This window comes from Mustela lutreola, chromosome 1 (assembly GCF_030435805.1).
Source record: "Mustela lutreola isolate mMusLut2 chromosome 1, mMusLut2.pri, whole genome shotgun sequence".
Classification (NCBI taxonomy): Eukaryota; Metazoa; Chordata; class Mammalia; order Carnivora; family Mustelidae; genus Mustela; species Mustela lutreola.
Genome location: NC_081290.1, coordinates 124970514 through 124992708, shown reverse-complemented (window position 1 = coordinate 124992708; position 22195 = coordinate 124970514). Strand labels below are relative to the sequence as shown.

The 22195-nt window shown below is 37.5% G+C and overlaps 1 protein-coding gene across 1 annotated transcript in view; it reads left to right on the top strand.

Annotated features, from left to right (window-relative positions):
* The window catches only part of DCHS2 (dachsous cadherin-related 2), a 256474-nt gene that overhangs the window by 136591 nt on the left and 97688 nt on the right, over positions 1-22195 (top strand). The window contains exons 3-4 of the mRNA XM_059163725.1: positions 6271-6502; positions 20781-21017. Of these exons, the coding sequence (XP_059019708.1) occupies positions 6271-6502; positions 20781-21017 (469 nt within the window). The remainder of the gene's footprint in view (positions 1-6270; positions 6503-20780; positions 21018-22195) is intronic.

Here is a 22195-nt window from a genome sequence, read left to right as displayed (position 1 = left end):
CCCTTTGGTTCCCTCATTCCATAGAACTCTCCAGATCAAAACCCAGCACTGTCTCAACCCACCTCTGCCTTTTGTCCACATAACTGCTTGAGGGAGAAGTCCTGACCTTCCTGCCTACTCTCAGCTCACATTCTTTGCTTTCTTTCCTATTACCTCGTTAGAGATGTCTGTTGGCCTCAAAAGCAAATCTCTCTCATGTTTCGGGTCCCACCCATGGCAGCCTTCCTTTTGTAAGTATTTTCTCTGTTTCCTGCATCACCAATACCTGAAATTCTATTGAATGTCTCCCATAAGCTTACAAAGCACAGTAACAGTTTTTAGCTTTTAAAAAACCTCTTTTTAAATTTGATGTACCTTTTTAGAAAACCATTTTATTTTTTTTCTTTGACACAAAACCTGCTTAAAAATAGTTGTCTCTCCTTCCCTCACTTTGCAGTCTTTCTTTGACCCATTTTTTCTGTCTAACCTCTCTAATAAATTTGGGGCGCCTGGGTGGCTCAGTGGGTTAAGCTTCTGCCTTTGGCTCGGGTCATGATCCCAGGGTCCTGGGATTGAGCCCTGCATCGGGCTCTCTGCTTGGCGGCGAGCCTGCTTCTTCCTCTCTCTCTGCCTGCTTGTGATCTCTCCCTCTCTCTCTCTCTCTCTGTCAAATAAATAAATAAAATTAAAAAAAAATAACTTCTCTAATAAATTTGCTTTTATGAACATGATTTCTTTTGTTCCACATCCTGGCATTCTGTATGTCCATTTTATTTACCTTCTCAGTGAACTTGAAATGATTCTTTGGATGTTGCCGCTCTTGACTTTAGTGATACCACAGCTTACTGTTTTGTTCTATTTTGTTTTTCTTAACAAATTGGACCCTCATTTCCCTTCCCCTTTGCTCACTCATTTATGAACTCTAGGAAAAAATGCAAGAACAAAGAGAACTGCAGCCCACAAGAGCGAGGCGATATGAAGAACAGGTATTAATACTCGACAGTTAAAGAGCCATAGAACACAAGAACAGAGAGAATGGGTAGCAGACAATGGCCAAAGTAGAAATCAAAATAATGGCAGAATTTTTTTCTGATTTGTTGATTGCCGTAGACAACCAGCCTCCAATATCATATGCAAGCTTGGTCCTTTCCCAAACTACTCTCAATATCCACAGCATGCCTTGAAGGGAATGGAATTCAGGTAGTTTGGTTGAGTCTCTTACTATAATGTTTTTTTGAAGCTTTTTATTTAAATTCCAATTAGTTAACATTCAGTGTAATATTAGTTTCAGGTGTACGATATAGTGATTCAACAATTCTATCCAACAGGCAGTGCTCACATCACAAGTACCCTCCCTTAATCCCCAGCAGCTATTTCACTCATCCCCTACCCCTCCCAACTCCATTCTGAAGTGATTCCCATTCTCTTTTTAGTTTTAATCATTTAAACTTTAAAGATTGATTTATTAATTTTAGAGAGAGCACAAGTGGGAGAGGCAGAGGGAGAGGAAGAGAGACTCTCAAGCAGACTCCCCAGTAATTACAGAGCCTTACAAAGGGCTCTATCCATATATATATATATATATATATATATATATATATATATATAATAATTTAAAAATTAAGGGATTAAAGTTATGTCAAAATCAACCGTGACTTGCTGATAGAAAGAGAAAGAATAAGACAAAGTTAAGAAATATTCATGGATAGAATTTATGGGGTGTATTACCTGTTCCAAACTTAACAGCTTGAAATAACAAACACTTACTGGCACACAAATTCTGAGGGCCAGGCATATGGAAGCAGCTTAGCTTGGTGCTTCTGACTGAACATGTCTCAGAGGCTGCATTATCAGGATAGTCTTGAGGCAGGTGGACAGAGGATTAGTTACAGAGAATTCGGAGGTGAACACTATAATGGAAATGTAAAAAAATGAGTTGAGATTAGCTTTCCCCACACTGTGTTCTGTGAGATACTTGTTTCCTGTTCCTTCCAAAGAGGGTTCTATGGTTAAATAAGAATGGGGAACACCTCAGAATCTACCCCCTCTAAAAATGAGCATAGGGAAGGCTCTGAGTCCTGAGACACAGGACTCATTTGATTTGGTTATTTCAGCATTTCCTCAACTTTTTGAGTAAGGGACCCCTTTATTTATTCATTTTTATGATACATTTTTAAGGATTAATTAATTTATTTTGAGAGGGAGAGAGAGCACGTGCATGTGCATGAATAGGAAGGGGAAGGCAGAAGAAGAGGGAGAGAAAATCTCAAGTGGACTGCACACTGAGCACAGAACTGGACATGGGGCTCCATCCCATGACCCTGAAATCACAACCTGAGCCAAAATCAGGAATCAGATGTTCAACTGACCTCACCACCCAGGCACCCCCAAGACACATCTTTTAATTGCTCCTCCAGTATCTCTTTCTTACACTTAGATTTGATCATGCCCCTTCATTAAGGACAGCAATAGTGTCCTTAATTTAAGGATTTGGGAAGAAAGCAGAACTTTCAATTTTATCCTTTTAAACTTCATTTTTGTAATGTTTTAATAGATAGACATAAAGCATTAATGCAGTAAATGCAAAATAAATAAATATGGAGGGTGTACATAGAATCCTGTGGTGTACAGAATGAAGTTAGCCTGCCTCACATTAGTCAGGTTTCCTGAATCTGACTCTACGGACTTTTCTCTAGACCCTGCCTAGCCTCTCCCTGGACTCATCCACTAGTGTACGGACCCATGGCAGAGAATCTGTTTAAATGCTACTACATTTTCTAGGATATCATTTTCACCTGAAATAATTGTTTGGAAGTCTTTTTTTAAGAGATTTTTTTTTGTTTGTTTGTTTGAACAAAATCTATTTGAATCTGGCCTCACTAAATCAGAAGTGGTTAACAGCAGTTCATTGTCAAGAACTTGGGGAAGACTTTTATAGAGAAGAAGCAGAAGCAAAGCTAGGAAATGATTTGATTGACTATACTTTAAGTGGTAAGATGCTATTTCTCTTCACTGTCTTTGAGGCTTTGTTGTCCACTGGAAACTGGACTAGATCCTGAACTCTTCTAGTTTCTTTAAATATCTGTTTATGACTCTTCAAACTAACATTTCCAATATTTTCCCAGCCCTCTGAGGTTGAAACACTAACAACAAAGACTGCCCGTGAACCTCATTGGAAGGAACCATACTGGGTCCTCTTTGATTCCCAGATGGCAGCCAAATTTAGGGCCTTGAATGTCGGGTCCATATCTCCCCATTTCAAAAAGCTCCTCCACACTCTTGGAACAGCCCGTCAGCTAGAGATATGTGTTTGTTGAGCACCCATCTAAAGAAGTCCTTCAGCATTGACATTTTTCTCCACACTAAATGTTCCATGATGATAGTTTTGCATGACAAGAGAATTATACAATACAATTTGATAAGATTCCAAATGTAAAAGAAATAATAATAGAGGACGCATAGTATCATAATATTTGATTAAAACAGGTTGTTTTAATCCAAACTGTTTCATGGTGCCATAAGCCCAGTTGTACAGTGTTTGTCACATAACTGCATAGATTCTAAGTCCCTTGTCAACTGGACTCGGTCTTCCTTTTTTCCTCTAAGATTGAGTCATGGTTGGCATTGCCCTTAGCAGAGTGTTTCAACAAGACCTTCATGAAAGGTAGAATGTATACCATAGCAGTACTTTAAAAAGTCTAATTTAAAAGAAGTTACCATGGACTTTGCGAACAGATGAATATCTGGTCCTATTCCAGATCTGTAATTTATAGTTGCATTTACCTTGAACAAGTCACTTAGTTTCTTTGCTTTGGTTTTCTTATCTGCAAAAATGAGAGAAACTATAAATGTCTTAAAAAGTGTATTAAAACAATTGAAGGAGAAAATCCACAAAATACGCTTAACACACATTCACAAATGGTTATTATGAGAAAAAAAGCACCCCCACTAATGAATTCAACTATGGCAATTGGATTCCTACAACTGGAAACCTGAGATCGATCTATAGTAATTTCTCTGCAGAAAGATTCACTATTTATGAAAACAAGATTTTTCCTTTGTTCATTGAACATTTGACTTGTTTTTGACAGCATTGCCCAATTGAGGATCTTCGTGTATAGCCTAAGAATTAACATTTTTGTTTTTAAAGATCCTAAGCTGGAGCAATACTTCTTTCTTAACATCTTCCCCACTTTCTCATCCCTTCCTCAAACTGAAGTGACTTCTGGAACCCAAGGAGAAATATAAAAGGAAAGGGAAAGGAAGGACCAAAGTAAAACAGAAGGCAGAAGGCAGGCAGGATGGAGAATCAGCGGGTCTCTGTCAGGTGCCCTGCAGGACTCTATTGACCATCAACCTGCAGCCCCTCTTTGCTGCCCTCCACTGTGACCTGTGGGCCATCCACGGCTGCTGCAGACACAGGCTGCCTTCTAAGCATGCGGGTGGGGGTATGGGTGGGAGTGTATGGGAAAGGACCCTTCCTTGCTTTCACCTTGGTTGCAGCCTGCCCCCATTTCTCCAGTTCTAGTTGCTAACAGACATGGTCTTGGTGCTTTATTCAACGTAGGACATGGAAAACCACTCTACTTTTGAAGGTGTATTTCCCCAGTGTTTTTTAGTCCCCAGTGTCTAGGGTACTTGGAAATGGTGTGAGAGCCATTTCCGGGTTTGTTGTTAACCTTATCCCAAATGATACTCTTTCTGCCCTCCCTCACCTGAAGCATGTGCTTCTTAGGATGGCTTCTCTTTGCTTCCTGCCAAACCTTTCTTCTCCAGAATCCTCTTTCCTCTTTGCTCAGTGCATCTCTGAACTGTAGGGGAGAGAGAGGGAAGGTGTGAGGGAGAGAAAGAGAGACAGAAAGAAGTGAGTGAGAAAGTCCAGGCTGCTGTGACTTACCAAGGATTTTTATCAAAGATCAAAGTATCTAAATATACCAGACAGAAATGGAAAATGGTGCTTTAAAGTAGGAACACATGTTTTACTTTAGAAAAGTAAAAATTGCAGAAGATTATTTTCTTCTATTGTATTCTCTTCCCTTCTTCTGACTTTTAATTGGAGGCAACACAGAATAAACAGGGTGGGATCTACTTCTCACTATTACTACCAACTACTACTACTACTACTTTATGCCCTGTATTATCTTCCTAAAACTTGACTAATTCAGAATTCCAAAACAAATCTGGCCCCAGATATTAGAATAAGTACCTTCACCACCACCATCCACTCCAGACTTGATGATTCCAATAGCCATCTAACTGGTTTCCCTCCTTCCAGCCTTGCTCCCCTCCAGTTAATTTTGAACTGTGTTGCTAGAGTGACAGAGAAAATCTAAGTCAATTCAAGCCACTCCTCTACTCAAAATACTCCAATAGGGCTTTCATAGGCCCATAGAGCCCTCCATGACCTGCCCCTGCCATCCCAACATCACCCCACTGGCTTTCTTGCTATTCCTGACAGGCTTGGGATCTACACTGTACTCCTGCCTCAGGGCCTTTGCACTTGTTCTTTCCTCTATCTGTTATACTTTTCCTCCAGATTACTGAAGTCCAGTTCCCTAACATAGGTAAGTCTTTAAATATCTGTAAGTAAGGCTTTCACTGACAACATTATCTACATTACATCTTCCTCCAAAATTTTCTTACCATCCCTCTTTAGCAGTTAAAAATTATCCTAGGGATAAAAGTTTCTTTTTTTCTCTTTGGACAACAGGAAAATTTGCCTTGAATATCTTTGGCCTGTAGTGTGAAATTATTGCTTCATAGGAGTTTTAAGTTACCACTTAAAACCACTTAAAAATATTTAAGTATTAAATATTTAAAACTTAAAAAATACTTCATATTTAAGAATCAGCATTGTACAGGGCACCTGGTGGCTCAATTGGTTAAGTGTCTGCCTTTGGCTTAGGTCATGATCCCAGGGTCTTGGGATCAAATCCCAGTTGGGCCCTCTGCTCAGTGGGGAGCCTGCTCCTCCCTCTGCCTGCAGCTCCCCCTGCTTATGCTCTCACTCTCTCTTTCTCACTCTCTCTCTCTCTCCCTCCCTGTCAAATAAATAAATAAATAAATAAAATCTTATAAAAAAAGAATCAGTGCTGAAGTACACTTACATGCTATTGCACGTGAACTCGTATCTCAAGGTTAAAAGTAAAATGAATATCTATCTATCTATCTATCTATCTATCTATGTCTTTTTGTTGTTCTAAAATTCTCTTCTAGGATCTTTGTCAATTATTTTGCCATCTCAGTTTTTAGGAAAAATTAATTTGTAATTACTTCTCATTTATCCAACAGGGTGGACTAAGCGCCCAAGCTTTTGTTCGTGTGGAAATGGAGGATGTGAATGATAATGAACCTGTCTTTAACCCATCAACCTACATGACGAGTATTAGCAGCCAGACTCAGCCAGGCACCGAGATCCTCAATGTTCTTGCCACTGACAGGGATTCCGGGATATTTGGAACGGTGGCTTATGAGCTCATTCCCGGAGACCTGTCGTCCCTTTTTACCATCGACTCCACTACAGGTGTGTGTTCTCCGACCAGTTTTCCTCTGAAATCAACAGCTTCCACTTTACAGCCAGAGAATTGGCAAAAGTGATTTTTTTTATTAGCAGGGATGTTATGGGACTTAGTCACCTTCTGGAAGGCAGTAAGGTATTTTGTAAAGCTCCAAGGTTTCGTGATTACATGAGACCTGGATCTGAGTTCGAGCCTTGTTCCCTACTGGTCTTATAATCTTTATTGACCTCAGTCTTTTTAACCTTAAAAGTAGTGTTATCAGTCCCTGCATTGTAAGGTTTTGTGAGGATTAGAGGCAGTAAATTATGAGAAACAGCTGACTGATAGCATTTATTTTGCAAATGTTCATTCACTCCGTTTGTACGATCTTGCTGTCTAAGGGTGATTCCCATGATTTCAGTGTATTAACAGATAATTTAGTGCAGAGAGCGTTATGTGGAAATCCAAAGTAGATCCCTTTCTTGTACTCAGTCTGGCATTCCCTAGTTTCTTCGGATCTTCACTTCCTTGTTTTTAGCAAGATACCTAAAGTCCTTTTAATTCTCTAATACAGTAATTGCATATCCACCAAAAAGTCCAGTGGATAAACTGAGTCTTTTAGAAATAATCATAATTTAGGAAGTTATCTTCCCCTTCTTATTCATTTATTGTTAGCAAAGTAATGTTTAAAATAGTTGATTACAGGAAAATCTAAAATTTCAAGTATATGACACTACATTTTAATACTTTTGAGATATTGGAGATGTTCCGGTCCCAAAATGATGCTGCAAAAAAAAAAAAAAAAAAAAAAAAAAAAATTAAACAAACCCCCTCATTTTTTTTACATTTCTCTTTTTTAAAAAAAAAATTAATTACATTTTACTTTATTGTAGTAAGAGCACTTAACATGAGCTCTGACGTCTTAACAAATTTGTAAGTACACGATGTGTTATTGTTGTCAACAGATACAATGTACAGCCAATCTCTAGAGCTTACTCATCTTGCTTAACTGAAACTTCATGTTCATTGATTAGCCACTTCCCAACTCCTCCCGCAGCAAGCCTCTTGCAACCACCACTCTGCTCTTTGATTTTATGATTTTGACTCTTGGAGACCTTATGTAAGTGGAATAATGTTATATTTGTGCTTCTGTTACTGGCTTCTTTCACTTAATATAATATCCTCCAGGTTCTTCCATACTGTTGCATTTTGGAAGATTTCCTTCTGTTTTAAGGCCAAATACTATTCCACTGTATGTATGTACCATATTTTCTTTATCCATTCATTTGTTGATGGACAGCTAAATTATTTTTACAGTTTGGCTGTTGTGAACCTGGGAGTGCGGATATCTCTTTGACATTTTATTTCTTATTAAAGCTTCTGGGTAGAATGCATTTCTGTTGTGATGAGGATAATGTCTGATGTTATAATAGACACTTTCTGTACATTGTCTTTATTGGATCTTCACAATACCCTCTGCAACAACCATATTCGCTCACAACAATCACTAATTTACATGGCAAATCTTATCTACCATGTTAGTTTGGCTTTTCACCCAACCCCAGGAGGTGGAGAGTCATTGCTTCTTGCTTGGAAGGTGTACTTGCATCTGATGTGTGTGACTGGGGGATTAGTTGTTTGCAACGGCAGTCTCAATAAGGCAGAATTTTCCTTGCTCAAAATAATCCATTGATGTGGCTCCTTTAACATTTCAAAGATCAGAAGAAAATACTTTTTTTTTTTTTTTTTTTTTTTTTAAGGAAATTAGTCTGCTTATCTTGGCATTTTCAAAGTCTGTCTAAACTCCTTGTCAAATTGTCAGGCCCTCTAGGACACGAGCATTGCCAAAAATATATAGGTCAGCCAGTAATCAGGGCACACGATCTAAAAATCATTTAGTAGATTGTTTTTAAAAGACATCAACATGCTCATCGTCTAGTTTTCCCTGGAAGGGCTTGAAGAATGAGCTGTACTGTGTTTTGTTTTTAGAAGAGATCTCTTGCTGTTGCACTGGCTTCGGGAAGCCACAGGCTTCCATTCTTGGCCCGGGCTGTAAGACAAATGCCATTGTTAATCAAGGAGAACGCTTTACATGGGTCATTATCTAGGGAAATATCATGGTATTTTTTTTTTAAAGCAAAGACCAAATTCGTAATGGAAGTAGCCTTGGGTTATTATTGTTGGCAGTTGTGATGCCGGTTCATTTAGGTTGAAGACGTTTTTCTAACAGTGCTCAGAATTTGGTTGCACTTAATCACAACTCATGAGAAATTCATGAGGCCTGGTAATGCTTTACTTTAACCTTTAGAAGGGAATTAAACAGCATCACAACTAGCTATGGGGAAAAGTTGCCTAGTGAACAGGCAGTCTTCAGTTTGAACAGTTGAATTCAAGTTCATCTGTTGGCTGACTGCAGCTTTGAATACTTTTCCTTTTTTTTTTAATGTAATATTTTATTAATTGTTTTTATTAACATATAATGTATTATTTGCCCCAGGGGTACAGGTCTGTGAGTCATCAGCACTCACCATATCACATACCCTCCCCAATGTCCATAACCCAACCACCTTCTCCATACCCCCATCTCTCCAGCAACCCTCAATTTGTTTTATGAGATTAAGAGTCTCTTAATGGTTTGTCTCCCTCCTGATCCCATCTTGTTCCATTTTTTCCTTCCCTACCCCCCAAGCCCCCCACTTTGCCTCTCAAATTCCTCATATCAGGGAGATCATATGATAATTACATTTACATCATCCATAGTAGTAAGGCTTCTGTAGTGGTAGAAAGGCCCTGCCAAAAAAGCTAATCGAATGGTGGTTGTTCTCAAAGAGTAGAACAAGTTGCTGTATTGGAACTTCTTCTGGACATTTTAACAATGGTCATTCTTCTGATCCAAGAGCATGGAATGGTCTTTCATCTTTTTGTGTCTTCTTCAGTTTCTTTCATGAGTTTTCTGTATTTCCTCGAGTACAGATCCTTTACCTCTTTGGTTAGGTTTATTCCCAGGTATCTTATGGTTCTTGGTGCTATAGTAAATGGAATCAATTCTCTAATTTCCCTTTCTGTATTTTCATTGTTAGTGTAAAAGAAATCCACTGATTTCTGTACATTGACTTTGTATCCTGCCTCGTTACTGAATTGCTGTATGAGTTCTAGTAGTTTGGGGGTGGAGTCTTTTGGGTTTTCCATATAAAGAATCATGTCATCTGGGAAGAGAGAGAGTTTGACTTCTTCATTGCCAATTTGGATACCTTTTATTTCTCTTTGTTGTCTGATTGCTGTTTCTAGGACTTTTAATACTATGTTGAACAAGAGTAGTGAGAGTGGGCATCCTTGTCGTGGATCTGTTTTGTTATTGTTGTTGTTGCTGTAACCTATACAAAGCTGGACTTTCTTCCTTCTGCTGTAAGATCTGTCTTTACTGAGGCTGCCAGTGTAAATGCAGAGTCAAGAAATTGCCTCTATCAATATATATTTGTAAAACAAATGAATAAATGACAGCTAGAAATAATTGAAAAGTGATTTAAATCCTTATTACATATTCTTAAGAAACTGCTAGGCAGTGTCCTTGATAACACAGAGCAAAATTTCATCTAAAATCTTCTTTCCACAGACTCCTGAGTGGCTAGTTGTTAAGTATCTGTCTTTGGCTTAGGTCATGACCTCGGGGTCCTGAGATCAAGCCCCACATCGGGCTCCCTGCTTGGTGGGAAGCCTGCTGCTTCCTCTCTCACTCATCCTGCTTGTGTTCCCACTCTTGATGTGTCTCTCTCTGTCAAATAATAAACAAAAATAAAATCTTTTAAAAAATAAAATAAAATAAAATAGAACCTTCTTTCTGCATTAGAGTACGGTAGGTAATCCTATGGCTCACCTCCACTTTTCCTCACAATTCTCCCAAACTCCACCTGGCTAGCATTTTTATATATATATATATATATATATATATATATATATATATATATATATATATATGCTAAGTATACTAAATATATTTGTATTTATATATAGTTACATAATTCTATAGATGTATAGCTATATAGTTTTATATGAGAAGAATATTGAGAATTGATGAGCTAATTTATACATTGTCACTCCTTTGTGAATTACTCTAAGGGTCTCTCCTAGAGACGTTTATTCATTTGCTCACTGGTTCATTCATCCTTTCATTTTGATGCTTCCTCTATCAGACATGCTGTTTTCTAAGCTTATACACTTCGTGCTAGATAGGTTTATGTTTTTCTGAAGCCAAGAGATTGCCCATTGATCTTTTTGTGCCACAATCAAGACTCATGCTTTAAAAATAGAGCTCTTTGAGTTTCTGTGTTCATCTGGTAAGAAAAATGTTTTGGAGAAAACTGAAGGGGGTGTGGTGATGTCATGGTTGTTTTCTCTTGTGGGTTTATCTTCCTGTTCTGTTTCTGGTTTTCTAAGTTTGTTGTTGGTTCAAAGAACATTTTTGTAAAATGTGCTTAGGCACCAGGAGAGAGATATTGAACTGAGCCTTCATCTCTCTTATTCTCTGTTTGTTGGGTTCCTTTGATGTGGGCATGAGGCAGACCACACTGTTTTGAGTTTTAAAAGAAGGAAACACAAGAGTCATACTTATTAATAGCTCTTTTTATGTTTTTAATCCCATTTTATGAACTGTATGTAGTTTTTTTTTCTTACATTGTTTGAAGTATTCTCCTTAGTAGCATGAAAAAAGTAGCTCTTTAGCTTTTGTGTTTGTCCTATTTTTTACACCGAAGCAAACATTACTGCTAACTCAGATTATTTTAAGGTGTCAGATTTCAGACATTTGTGTTGGTCATTTACAGTAGCCCATAACCTCTTTTGCTACAACTAGCTGTGGTTAAATTCTTCTGGTTTACCTCTCTTTATAGAAGCAATTTAATGATACAAAGAAAAGTCAATTAAAGATCTAAAGAGTGTAGCTTATCTATTCAAGGCAGAAAATGGAAGCAAGTTCATCCTTTCAAGACATAATTACTCAATACCTATTATATACCAGTCACTGTTTGAAGTATTTGGTATACATCAGTCAGTAAGACAGATAAAAATTCCTGTTCTCAGAGAACTTAACGAAAGCTTATATTGCCTTGCCTATTATCTGTTCTATGTTTAGTTGTGTACACAAACAAGATCCAGGTTTAGAATTACAGAAGAACAAGTAATTAAAAGGGTAACTGAGTAAGTTAAAGGCAGCTATTCCTCCTTGTTTGGTTCTAATCTTTTGTTTGTACAGGATGTGTGGATTTTAACGTGGGCTGTGAGTAATATAGCAGACTCTGTTTTTCTTTATTTCAAGGGCAGATCTTTTTATAATGTTAATTTTAAGCTCACATTTCATGACATGTAATGATTCTCATAATTCTTCATGATTGCCACTTTACTACATTTAGAACGTTTTGATATGTAGCTAATAATTTAAAACCACATCTCATTCCATAAGGGATGTAAGCCTTCTCATGCCAAAACAAACAAACAAATAAATAAATAAATAATGACTTCCTTTTATTGGTAAGAGGCTAAAATTACTCACAAAACCTAATCAGTATGTGTTGCTTTTGTAGGAAACAAAAGCATATTTGGGAGTTTTCTTATTAATTTTTCCAGTATAAGTTCACAGATTTTTGCGAACACCATAATTCAGCTCCCTTATTTAGTGGAGAAAGAAATTGAGGGTGAAAGGGATTCAGTGAATTGCCTAAGGATACACAGTGAGTATATGGCAGAATTGGACTTAAACCTTTTCCTGTAACCACCATCTGTCCCTTATTACTCTGTCTCGGATGATAACATTTTTCAATATCTTTTCTGTCTATTGCCTATTTGAGCCTTACATCAACTTATGGTATAGGTAAAGTAGATGCTTTTGTGTCCATCTGCAAATTAAGAGAATAAAGGACTTCAAGTCTTAAGTGACTAGCTGAGGGAAACAGTAACAAACCTGACACTTGAATTTACCTCTTAAGACTTCCCTTTTAAGGCTCCTTCCATTATTATGCTTTTTTTTTTCCCTTTTAAACTAAACACAAAGCTAAGATAGAGTTTCATTGTCTCAACTAAATACGATAGAAAAATGTTCTATCATTGTGGCTTCTTGTATAAGCCTCTCTGAAATACCAAATTATCTCCTGGTGTATTTGCTCTTTTCAATTGGCTGCATAAAATTTAGTGGAATCTTCCAAAATGGATATGTTTTTCTTAAGAATCCTTTTCATTGTCATTATGAGACAAAGTTTTCAGTCCATTCCATTCCTTTCAGCCACTACAACTTAGTAACCCAGATTTGTGTATGAAATAGATAGCATAATGTCACTTATTTACTGAGTAAGTTTCTATATTTTCACAAACTGAATATAGGAATGGCATCATGAAAACCAATAACCAAAAAGGTATTGTTATGGACAACCCATAGTTTTGGGTCTGTCTCTGTTTTTGAGAAAACCACACTTACAGACTCCATGTTTGGTGATGATTATGATTCTGTGTGTTTGTTTGTTTGTTTGAAGTAGGCTCCATGTCCAGCATGGATCCAAGTGCAGGGATTGAACTCAAGACTCTGAGATCAAGATCTGAGCTGAGATCAAGAGCTAAATGCTTAACCAACTGAGCCATCCAGAGGCTCCTTGTATTTGTATTTGTTCTTAACTATCCCATAGTTTATAAGTCTAGTGGTGACACACAGGTTATTTTCTGTCTATGAATGACCACCTTGGTTAAGAGCATCTCATCTTTTTCAGGATATTAGAGTTTGAAAGTCAGTATTGCTTAATTAATAGAATTATATGTATGCTAGATTTTAATTAAGAGAGGACCTTTGAAGGGCATCTTGGTTCTTTCCATAGTTTGGCGACCGTGGCCATTGCTGCTATAAACATTGGGGTACAGATGGCCCTTCTTTTCACGACATCTGTATCTTTGGGGTAAATACCCAGGAATGCAATTGCAGGGACGAATGGATAAGGAAGATGTGGTCCATATACACTATGGAGTATTATGCCTCCATCAGAAAGATGAATACCCAACTTTTGTAGCAACATGGACCGGACTGGAAGAGATTAGGCTGAGTGAAATAAGTCAAGCAGAGAGAGTCAACTATCATATGGTTTCACTTATTTGTGGAGCATAACAAATATCATGGAGGACAAGGGGTGTTAGAGAGGAGAAGGGAGTTGGGGTAAATTGGAAGGGGAGGTGAATCATGAGAGACTATGGACTCTGAAAAACAACTGAGGGGTTTGAAGTGGCGGTGGGGTAGGAGGTTGGGGTACCAGGTGGCGGGTATTATAGAGGGCATAGATTGCATGGAGCACTGGGTGTGGTGAAAAAATAATGAATACTGTTTTTCTGAAAATAAATAAATTAATTTAATTTAAAAAAAAAGAAAAGAAAAAAAAAGAGAGGACCTTTGTCTTTAAGTTCTTTAATTAGCTCATCAATTAAAAAATATTTTATCCCAACACTTTTCTCTATTTAAATAAGAAATGACAAGGTAAAGACATAGGCAAACATTATGCACATTATAATTGGTATGTACAAACCCAAACACTCAGTAATTCAAGCATAAAATAACCAGAGCTCATGAACAACCAGTAAATGAATCAACTTCTATTTTTCTAAAGTTAAAGTTTGTCCCCTGCACTGGTGGATAATGATAATGTGCAAGTGTCATGAAAAAAAATGAGAGCCAAGTAATCACTGTACCTTAAAATATGAAAATATAAATCCATAAATTCTAAACTGACAAATATATAAGCAGGGAGAGCTATTCATTTTATTGACCATCTTCACATTTATTACATATATAAATATGCACATTTATAAGAAACATATATTATAGAGCTATATATAACATTTTCTGGCCCCTCCACTTTTAAAAAAAATATTTATTTGAGAGTGAGAGAAAGCATGTAAGTGGTGGGGAGGGGCAGAAGGAGAGGGAGAGAGTTTCAAGCAGAATCAAAACAGAATCAAGGGAGAGTTTCAAGCAGAATCCAGGCAGAGCATGACTCAGAGCTTGATCCCATGACTCTGAAATCATGATCTGAGCAAAAACCAAGAGTCAGATGCTTAACTGACTACACCACCAGGCAGCCCTTGTCCCTCAATTTTTAATAGACACCTCAGTTTATTAAAAAAATAATGGATTCAGAAGGACTTAAATGTGAGTAATAAATCCATTAAAATCCTAGAGGAGAACTCAGGTAGTAACCTCTTTGATCTTGACCACAACAACTACTTGCAAGACACATCCTATGAACTATTGAGACTTTGTCAAAATAAAAAGCTTCTGCACAAAAAGAGAAGGGGGTCAACAAAACTAAGAGGAAACCTGGGAGAAGATATTTACAAATGACATATCACATAAAGGGTGGGTATCCAAGAGCTATAAAGAACTTATTAAGCTCAACACCCCCACAAAAAATAATAATCCAGTCAAGAAATGGGCAGAAGACATGAACAGACACTTCACCAAAGAAGACATACAAATGGGCAACAGACACATGAATAAATATTCCATGTCATTGGTCATCAGGGAAATACAAATGAAAGCCACAATGAGATACCACCTGTATCAGTTAGAATGGCAAAAATTAACAAAACAGGAAACAACAAATGTTGGTGAGGATGTGGAGAAAAGGGAACCCTCCTACACTGTTGGTGGGAATACAAGCTGGTGCAGCCACTCTGGAAAACAGTATGGAGGTTCCACAAGAAATTAAAACTAGAGCTACCCTATGACCCAGCAATTGTATTACTGGATATTTACCTCAAAGAAACAGACATAGTGAAAAAAAGAGGCATCTGCACCCTAATATTCATAGAAGCAATATCCACAATAGCCAGACTGTGAAAAGAGCCAAGATGTCCATCAACAAATGAACGAATAAAGATGTGGTTTATATATACAAGGGATTATTACCCAGCTATCAGAAAGGATGAATACCTACCATTTGCATCAACATGGATGGAACTGGAGGGTATTATGTTAAATGAAATAAAGTCATTCAGAGAAAGACAAGTATCATATGGTTTCACTCATATGTGAAATATAAGAAAGAGGGCAGAGAATCATAGGGAAGGGAGAGAAAACTAAATGGGAAGAAATCAGAGAGGGAGACAAAACATGAGAGACTCTTGACTCTGGGATACAAATTGAGGGTTAAAGAAGGGGATATGAGTGAGGGGAGTACAGATCAGAATATCTAAGAGCCTGAAATGTTTGTTTTTAGAAGTAGCCCAGGTGATTCTGATGCAAGTGGCCACAGGATATCTTTCAAAACCCTAAAGAGCCCTAGGACTTAGTAGAGAAATCTTAGACACCTAAGGAGGGCAGATCACTGGTGAAATGCAAGGAGTTGTTAGGAAAGGCTGACAAAAAGTCAGCAAACAAGGATATAACCAAAGGAAGGAATCTAAGACCAATCAAGGAGCATCATGTAGCCAGTAGATTGTAGGAATCAAGGACCATAAGGATGGAGACAACTTCTGGTTGCTCATCTTTCATCTGGTGGTGGGGGTTATAAAATACTAGATGATTCTCACCAGAGATAATATGCTTTTAAATAGCAGTGTGACCATAGTACAGATATTTATTTTATTAGATTTCACAATTTATGTTATTGTGGTACATTTTGCTAGTAGTTTGAGTATTTATAACATTTTTAAAAAGATTTTCTTTATTTATTTGACAGAGAGATCACAAGTAGGCAGGAAGGCAGGCAGAGAGAAGAGGAAAGCAGGCTCCCTGCTGAGCAGAGAGCCTGATGCAGGGCTTGATCCAGGACCCTGAGATCAGGACCTGAGTCGAAGGTAGAGACTTACCCCACTGAGCCACCCGGGCACCCCTATAACATTATTTTTGTTTGTATCTTGGGAATCACATGTTCAAACTGCTTTATATAGATAATTTCTATAAAGCATGATATAACTTAATTTCAGCAATTTATTGACTTAAACACAGGTCTCCTACATATATTCATTTGATGGTTCTAAAATTTCTATTGATAAATATCCTTGAAACTTTTTATATAAAAATCCCATGTTTAGAGAAGAGTTTTGGGCAGTTGTTTTTCAAGACACACATATTTAAGTCCAGTCTCAATCTTCACAATTATATCCATTTCCTATATAGGAAGGTAGTATATATATTTTTGTAACAAACATATCTTCTTTTTCTGGATATCTATCTATATCTATATCTATATCTATATCTATATCTATATCTATCTATCTATATATATTTCTAATTGCAAATTAACATGTGGTCTTAGTCCGTTCAGGCTGCTCTAACAAAATACCACAGACTGGGTGGCTTAATAACAGAAATTTATTTCTCATAGTTCTGGAAGCCACAAGTCTGAGATCAAAGTCTGGCCAATTCAATTCCTGGTAAGAGCTCTTCCTGGCTTGTGGACAGTTACCGTCTCTCTATTTTCACATGGTAGAGAGGGGGTGAGCTCTCTGATGTCTCCTCTTCTGAAGATGCTAATCCTATAAGATCAGGGCTCCACCCCTATGATTCCATTTAACCTTAATTACTTCCTCCAAGGGCAGCCATACTGGGGGTTAAGACTGCAACATAAGGATATTTAAGAGATGAAATTCAGTCCATAGCACATATGCTCGTTAGAACTATAGGAATATAAGAGATAGAAAATTAACTGTCCCATGATCTCAACCTATAGGAGATGATCTCTCTTGATTGCTGTTCAGATCCTTCCATGTTTTCCAGGATGCATATTTTTCTGTGTGTGCATGTGGGGGGATGGTGTAGGATACAAATAAAGTATGTTAGTGTTTATGATTATACTTTACATATTTTTCTGTATTTTTCCCATATAAAATGTAGCATGTAAAGTCTTTCTAGATGAAAACATGTATATTCATTCTTTTTAGATGCCACATTAATATTCTATCATATTAATCTACCACAATGGATTGAACCATTCAATTTTTTTCTAATGCTGTCTCTTTAAGGGTGGGAACTCAGTTTCCCCTCACCCTCCCACCTTCCCAGATCCCAGTCTTCTAATTTTTTAAAATTCCAGGTTTTAAGTTCTACTGGTTATAAGAACCCCTGAAAGTCAGCTCCTCTGGCTTTCAAAGCCAAATATTATGGGGATTCATCCTCCCCAGGCAGACTTTCTGGGGTGGGGGTCTATTTCTCTAGTCCTTGCCGTCACTGTCCCTCCCTCCTGCAGACAGTTCATGAGTCTGTTTAGTTCCAGATCATGTCTCAGTACTTCCTGCCACATCTCTTATCATTAGGATACTAAATTATTGTTTATATATTTTCAAAATGTTGTCTTTTGATTTTATTTATAAATCATTAAGTAGATTAAGGAATACATGAATAAATAAGAGAGATCAAAACTTTAATTAACATACCTGTTAAATGTATGATAAGCATGTGCACACAGGCCACTGTGGGATCACAGAAGGTGGATCTAAAACAAAGTGGAGGGTATATGAAGGTCACCTGCACCAGGAAAGTCTTGAGCTGTGCTTCAAAATGTGACCAGAAGTCAGAGAACATGAAGAAGTTGTTCTAGGAAAGGAGTACAAGCAATCTAAATGGAAAAGAGTAAGGTCTGTCCTGGAATTCATAAATAGTTCACTGTGTCTGGAACAAAAAGGACTGTACAGAGATAGGCTATGGAAGTGAAAAGGGCTCACTTACCAACGACTTGGTCAATGATAGAAAAGGCATTTGAACTTCACCCCGAAACCCTGGTGAGGTACCGACATGTCTAGACTTGGATTTTAGGAAGATTATTATAATACAAGTATGAAAAACGGTTCAGAAGGAGACCTCTGAAGTCGGAAAGACCAAATTGTGGTCTAGTGGAGGCAGACAAGGTGCCTCCTTAGTGCAGTGGGCAATGCATCAGTCTCATGGTTGAGGCAGACATTAACCTTTTCATTGTCATAATTATCAAGAGTGGAAAATGGGTGAGTCTGGTGGTGGATATTAAGGACGGCACATATTGCATAGAGCACTGGGTGAGGTGCATAAGAGAAATTTTAAAAAATTCTCTATAATTGGAACTGAGTCAACTCTAGAAGAATATATACCCGGAGAGCAGGGATGACTAGGGGTAAAGGGTCTTTTCATTTATTTCTGGAGGCAGACACTTTTGCATTATTTGAATTGTTTTTTTAACCAAGCATAGACTTTAATAATAAAGAAATTTTAAAGTTCATCAATAACAGATGGTAACAATCTGACATAGAAATTTCTGTGATAATCATTGAGTGCTTGGTGGATCACCAAATCAGTATGAACCCAAATTTTAATAAGGCTGCTACACCTGGTACTCTTTTTTTGTAATAGTCCCATTGTAGCTGGAACCATGTGTTCACTGATCAAACTTGGAGCGTGTTCAGGAGAAATGAACCATGAACGAAAGGACTTAAAATAATGTTAGATAAGGAACGGCTACAGAAAATGGGGACACTCTGCCCAGGGCAGGCTGGACAAGATATTTGACCTCAGTTACTGATGGTGTGTTATGCCAAAGAGAAGTAAAACATGTTTCATTACATTCCTAATAGAAATAGAAATAAGGGATTAGTGCTGGAAGAGGACAGATTTGACATAAAAAAAGAAATTGAATGGCTATCCTCTTTTTTGTGGCTAGAAAGCCAACAATTCAGATGTTTTGGCTAGCTTCTCATAAACTGACAAAAATTGCTGTATTCCTTCATTCAGCTTATAGTTACAGCCCAACTGTATTATGATAGATCCCACAAAGTTCAGCTACATTTATTTGTAAGGAAATTCATGTGATAAGTTTGCGTGGTTTTTTCTTTCTCATTAAAAAAACTAACACATTCATTTTTGAAATTGGCTATGTTATATCTGTTTTCATGTTTTCAGATTAGCACATGAAAGGGTGGTGTTCATAATATTAAATAGTTGGTTTTCTCAGCATTACTGGATCCTTCCCCAACTTAACCATTCATACCTTCTCTTCTCACCCACCCTATGTACAGAAGCCTAACTTGCCACTCTTGTCCCCATAGTTTTAGCAGTTTTTTCCTTTTTAAGATTATTTATTTATTTAGAGAGAGAAAGAGAGAGAACCTAGTGAGCAGGGGAGGGGCAGAAGGGGAGAGAGAGAAGCAGACTCCCCATTGAACAGGGAGCCCAATTTGGGGCTCAATCCCAGGACCCCAAGATCATGATCTGGGCTGAAGTCAGTGGCTTAACAGACTGAGACACCCAGCCCTCCCACACCACCCTGTACCATGGTTTTAACACTGATTAAAGTTTTCTTACCCACAGCCATCAACATTATATCTTCTCATCAACAAAGATGGAGGGCTGTCCTACACCATCTAGTTCAGGTCAGGTGTCAAATAACTCAGAGGATGACATTTTAGTTTCATTCTGTAGATTTAAGATCCTGATCCCTGCTCAGATTGTGATCACCCTAAAATCCTCCATTAGCTGAGATTAATTTGGATTATGGTGTATATTCGGCCATCCCATCACCCTGGGCTGGTAATATGGTTGTTACAACCTAACAAAGGAAACACAATTTATGTTTACTGCTGAACTGATATACTTTCAGTATCTCTAATATTTAAGCTCTGGGGAAATATTACTTACTTGGTGGAATTTGGACCATAATTTTGCAAATATGCTCAAGCTCTTGGATTGGAAAGTAGATGCATTAGGGTTCTCTAGTAATGAAACCAATAAGAGAGAGAGAGAGATAATAAGAAGATAGATAGAGGTAGATGTAAAGAGATTTATTATAAGGAATTAGCTCATGTGATTATGGAGGCAATCAAGTCCCAAGATCTACAAGTGAGTTGGTCAAATGGAGATCCAGGAAAATCAATAGTGAAGTTCCAGTCTGATGATTGTAATCTCAAGATTTAGGAAGAGCTGATGTTTCATTATAATTTTGAAAGCAGGAAAAAAAAAAAAAAACAACTAATGTCTCATTTTGAAGGGAATCAGGCATGGGAAATTGCCATTTGTCAGGGAAGTATCAGTCTTTCTGTTGTATTTAGGCCTTCAACTGGTTTATGGAGCCCCATCCACATCAGGGAGGACAATCTGCTTGAATTAGTCTACATGTTTAAATATTAATCTCATCCAAAACACAATCACAGAAACATGCAGCATAATGTTTGACCAGAAGTTTAGGCACCCTGTGGCCCAGTCAAGCTGACATAAAATTCACCCTCACAGTGGGGTTAGCAGACCCAGGGTGACTGTTGCTCTTCAGTGTTTACTGCATGTTCTCTGTTTTTCAATTCTTTTTCTCTCCTACCCAGGAATTATTTACTTAACGTCAACTCTTAGTCATTTGGAATCAACTACACTTTTGTTGATGGTCTGTGCTCGTGATGGTGGTGGGCTCACATCTGTCATTAATGCTGACATCACTATACACATTCTTCAGACAACTCTGGCACCCGCTGAATTTGAAAGGCCTAAGTATACTTTCTCAGTTTATGAAGATGTACCTGAAGACAGTCCTGTGGGAACAGTGAAAGCGAAAGAGTCCTTGAGTAAGTATTTACTTCTTGTGCCTTGTTAAAATCCATTATTGGAACACTGCCTGTGTTTTTCTTAAGTTGTGTAATCATGACTAAATCTTTTCCTTTCTCCATGCAGAAAGAATGGAGACCACATGATCTGTGGCTCACTCTCTGTACTTTCAACATTATTTCTATCCTACAATTTTTCCTAATCAAAAAAGTAATAGATACTTTTGAAAAGTTTAAAATAGAGAATGATTATAATGTAGAAAGTATACATCTATAACCTACTCCTCCAAACACACAAATGTGCATACACACACATTTAAAAAAATTTTAAATCTTCTTTTTTTTAAAGATTTTACTTATTTACTTGAGACAGAGAGAATGAGCAGAGCATGCGAAAGAGGGAGAGGAAGAAGCAGAGACTCCCCACAGAGCAGGGAACCTGACGTGGGACTCGATCTCAGGACCCTGGGATCATGACCTGAGCCGAAGACAGATCCTTAATTGACTGAGCCACTCAGGCACCCCACACTTTAAAAATTTTTTGTGAAAAGGGGAGAAGGGTGGGGGGGTGGGTAAGTCTGGTGGTGGGTATTAAGGAGGGCACATATTGCATGGAGCACTGGGTGAGGTGCATAAACAATGAATTTTGGAATGCTACAAAAAAAGAAAATTAAATTTAAAAAGAAACTAAAAAAAAGAAAGAAAATACATCCTGCTATATTTGTCATTTTAAAACTTTCCTTTACCGTCCACTTTATTTATATATTGAGGACAGTTTTCCAAGTAACTGGACATCATTCTGTTTCATTAAAAAAAAAGTTTGCATAGTATTTTGACTTAGATATAAAGATATTTTCTTGAAACATTTTCCATTTGCTATTAATTCGAATGATTTATACCCATTTTTTTGTAGTCCAAATAATACTCAAGCAAATATTCATATACGATTTATGAGGGTTTCTCAGCAGGGTAGATTCCTAGAAATGAATTATTTGTCCAAAGATCTTGTTCTGCTCTCAGTCCACTTCTTCTCTGTCCTCTTTTCCTTCTCTTAAACTTTGTGGGGGGTATTTGCCATTCGTAGGTAGATATCATTGAGAAGCAGCAAGCATAACCTTAACTCGGCTTCCCCAAATATGTAAAACAGGCATCCAAATTATTTTCTGAATATCTTTCCCTTTTACTTAATGCAGAATGAT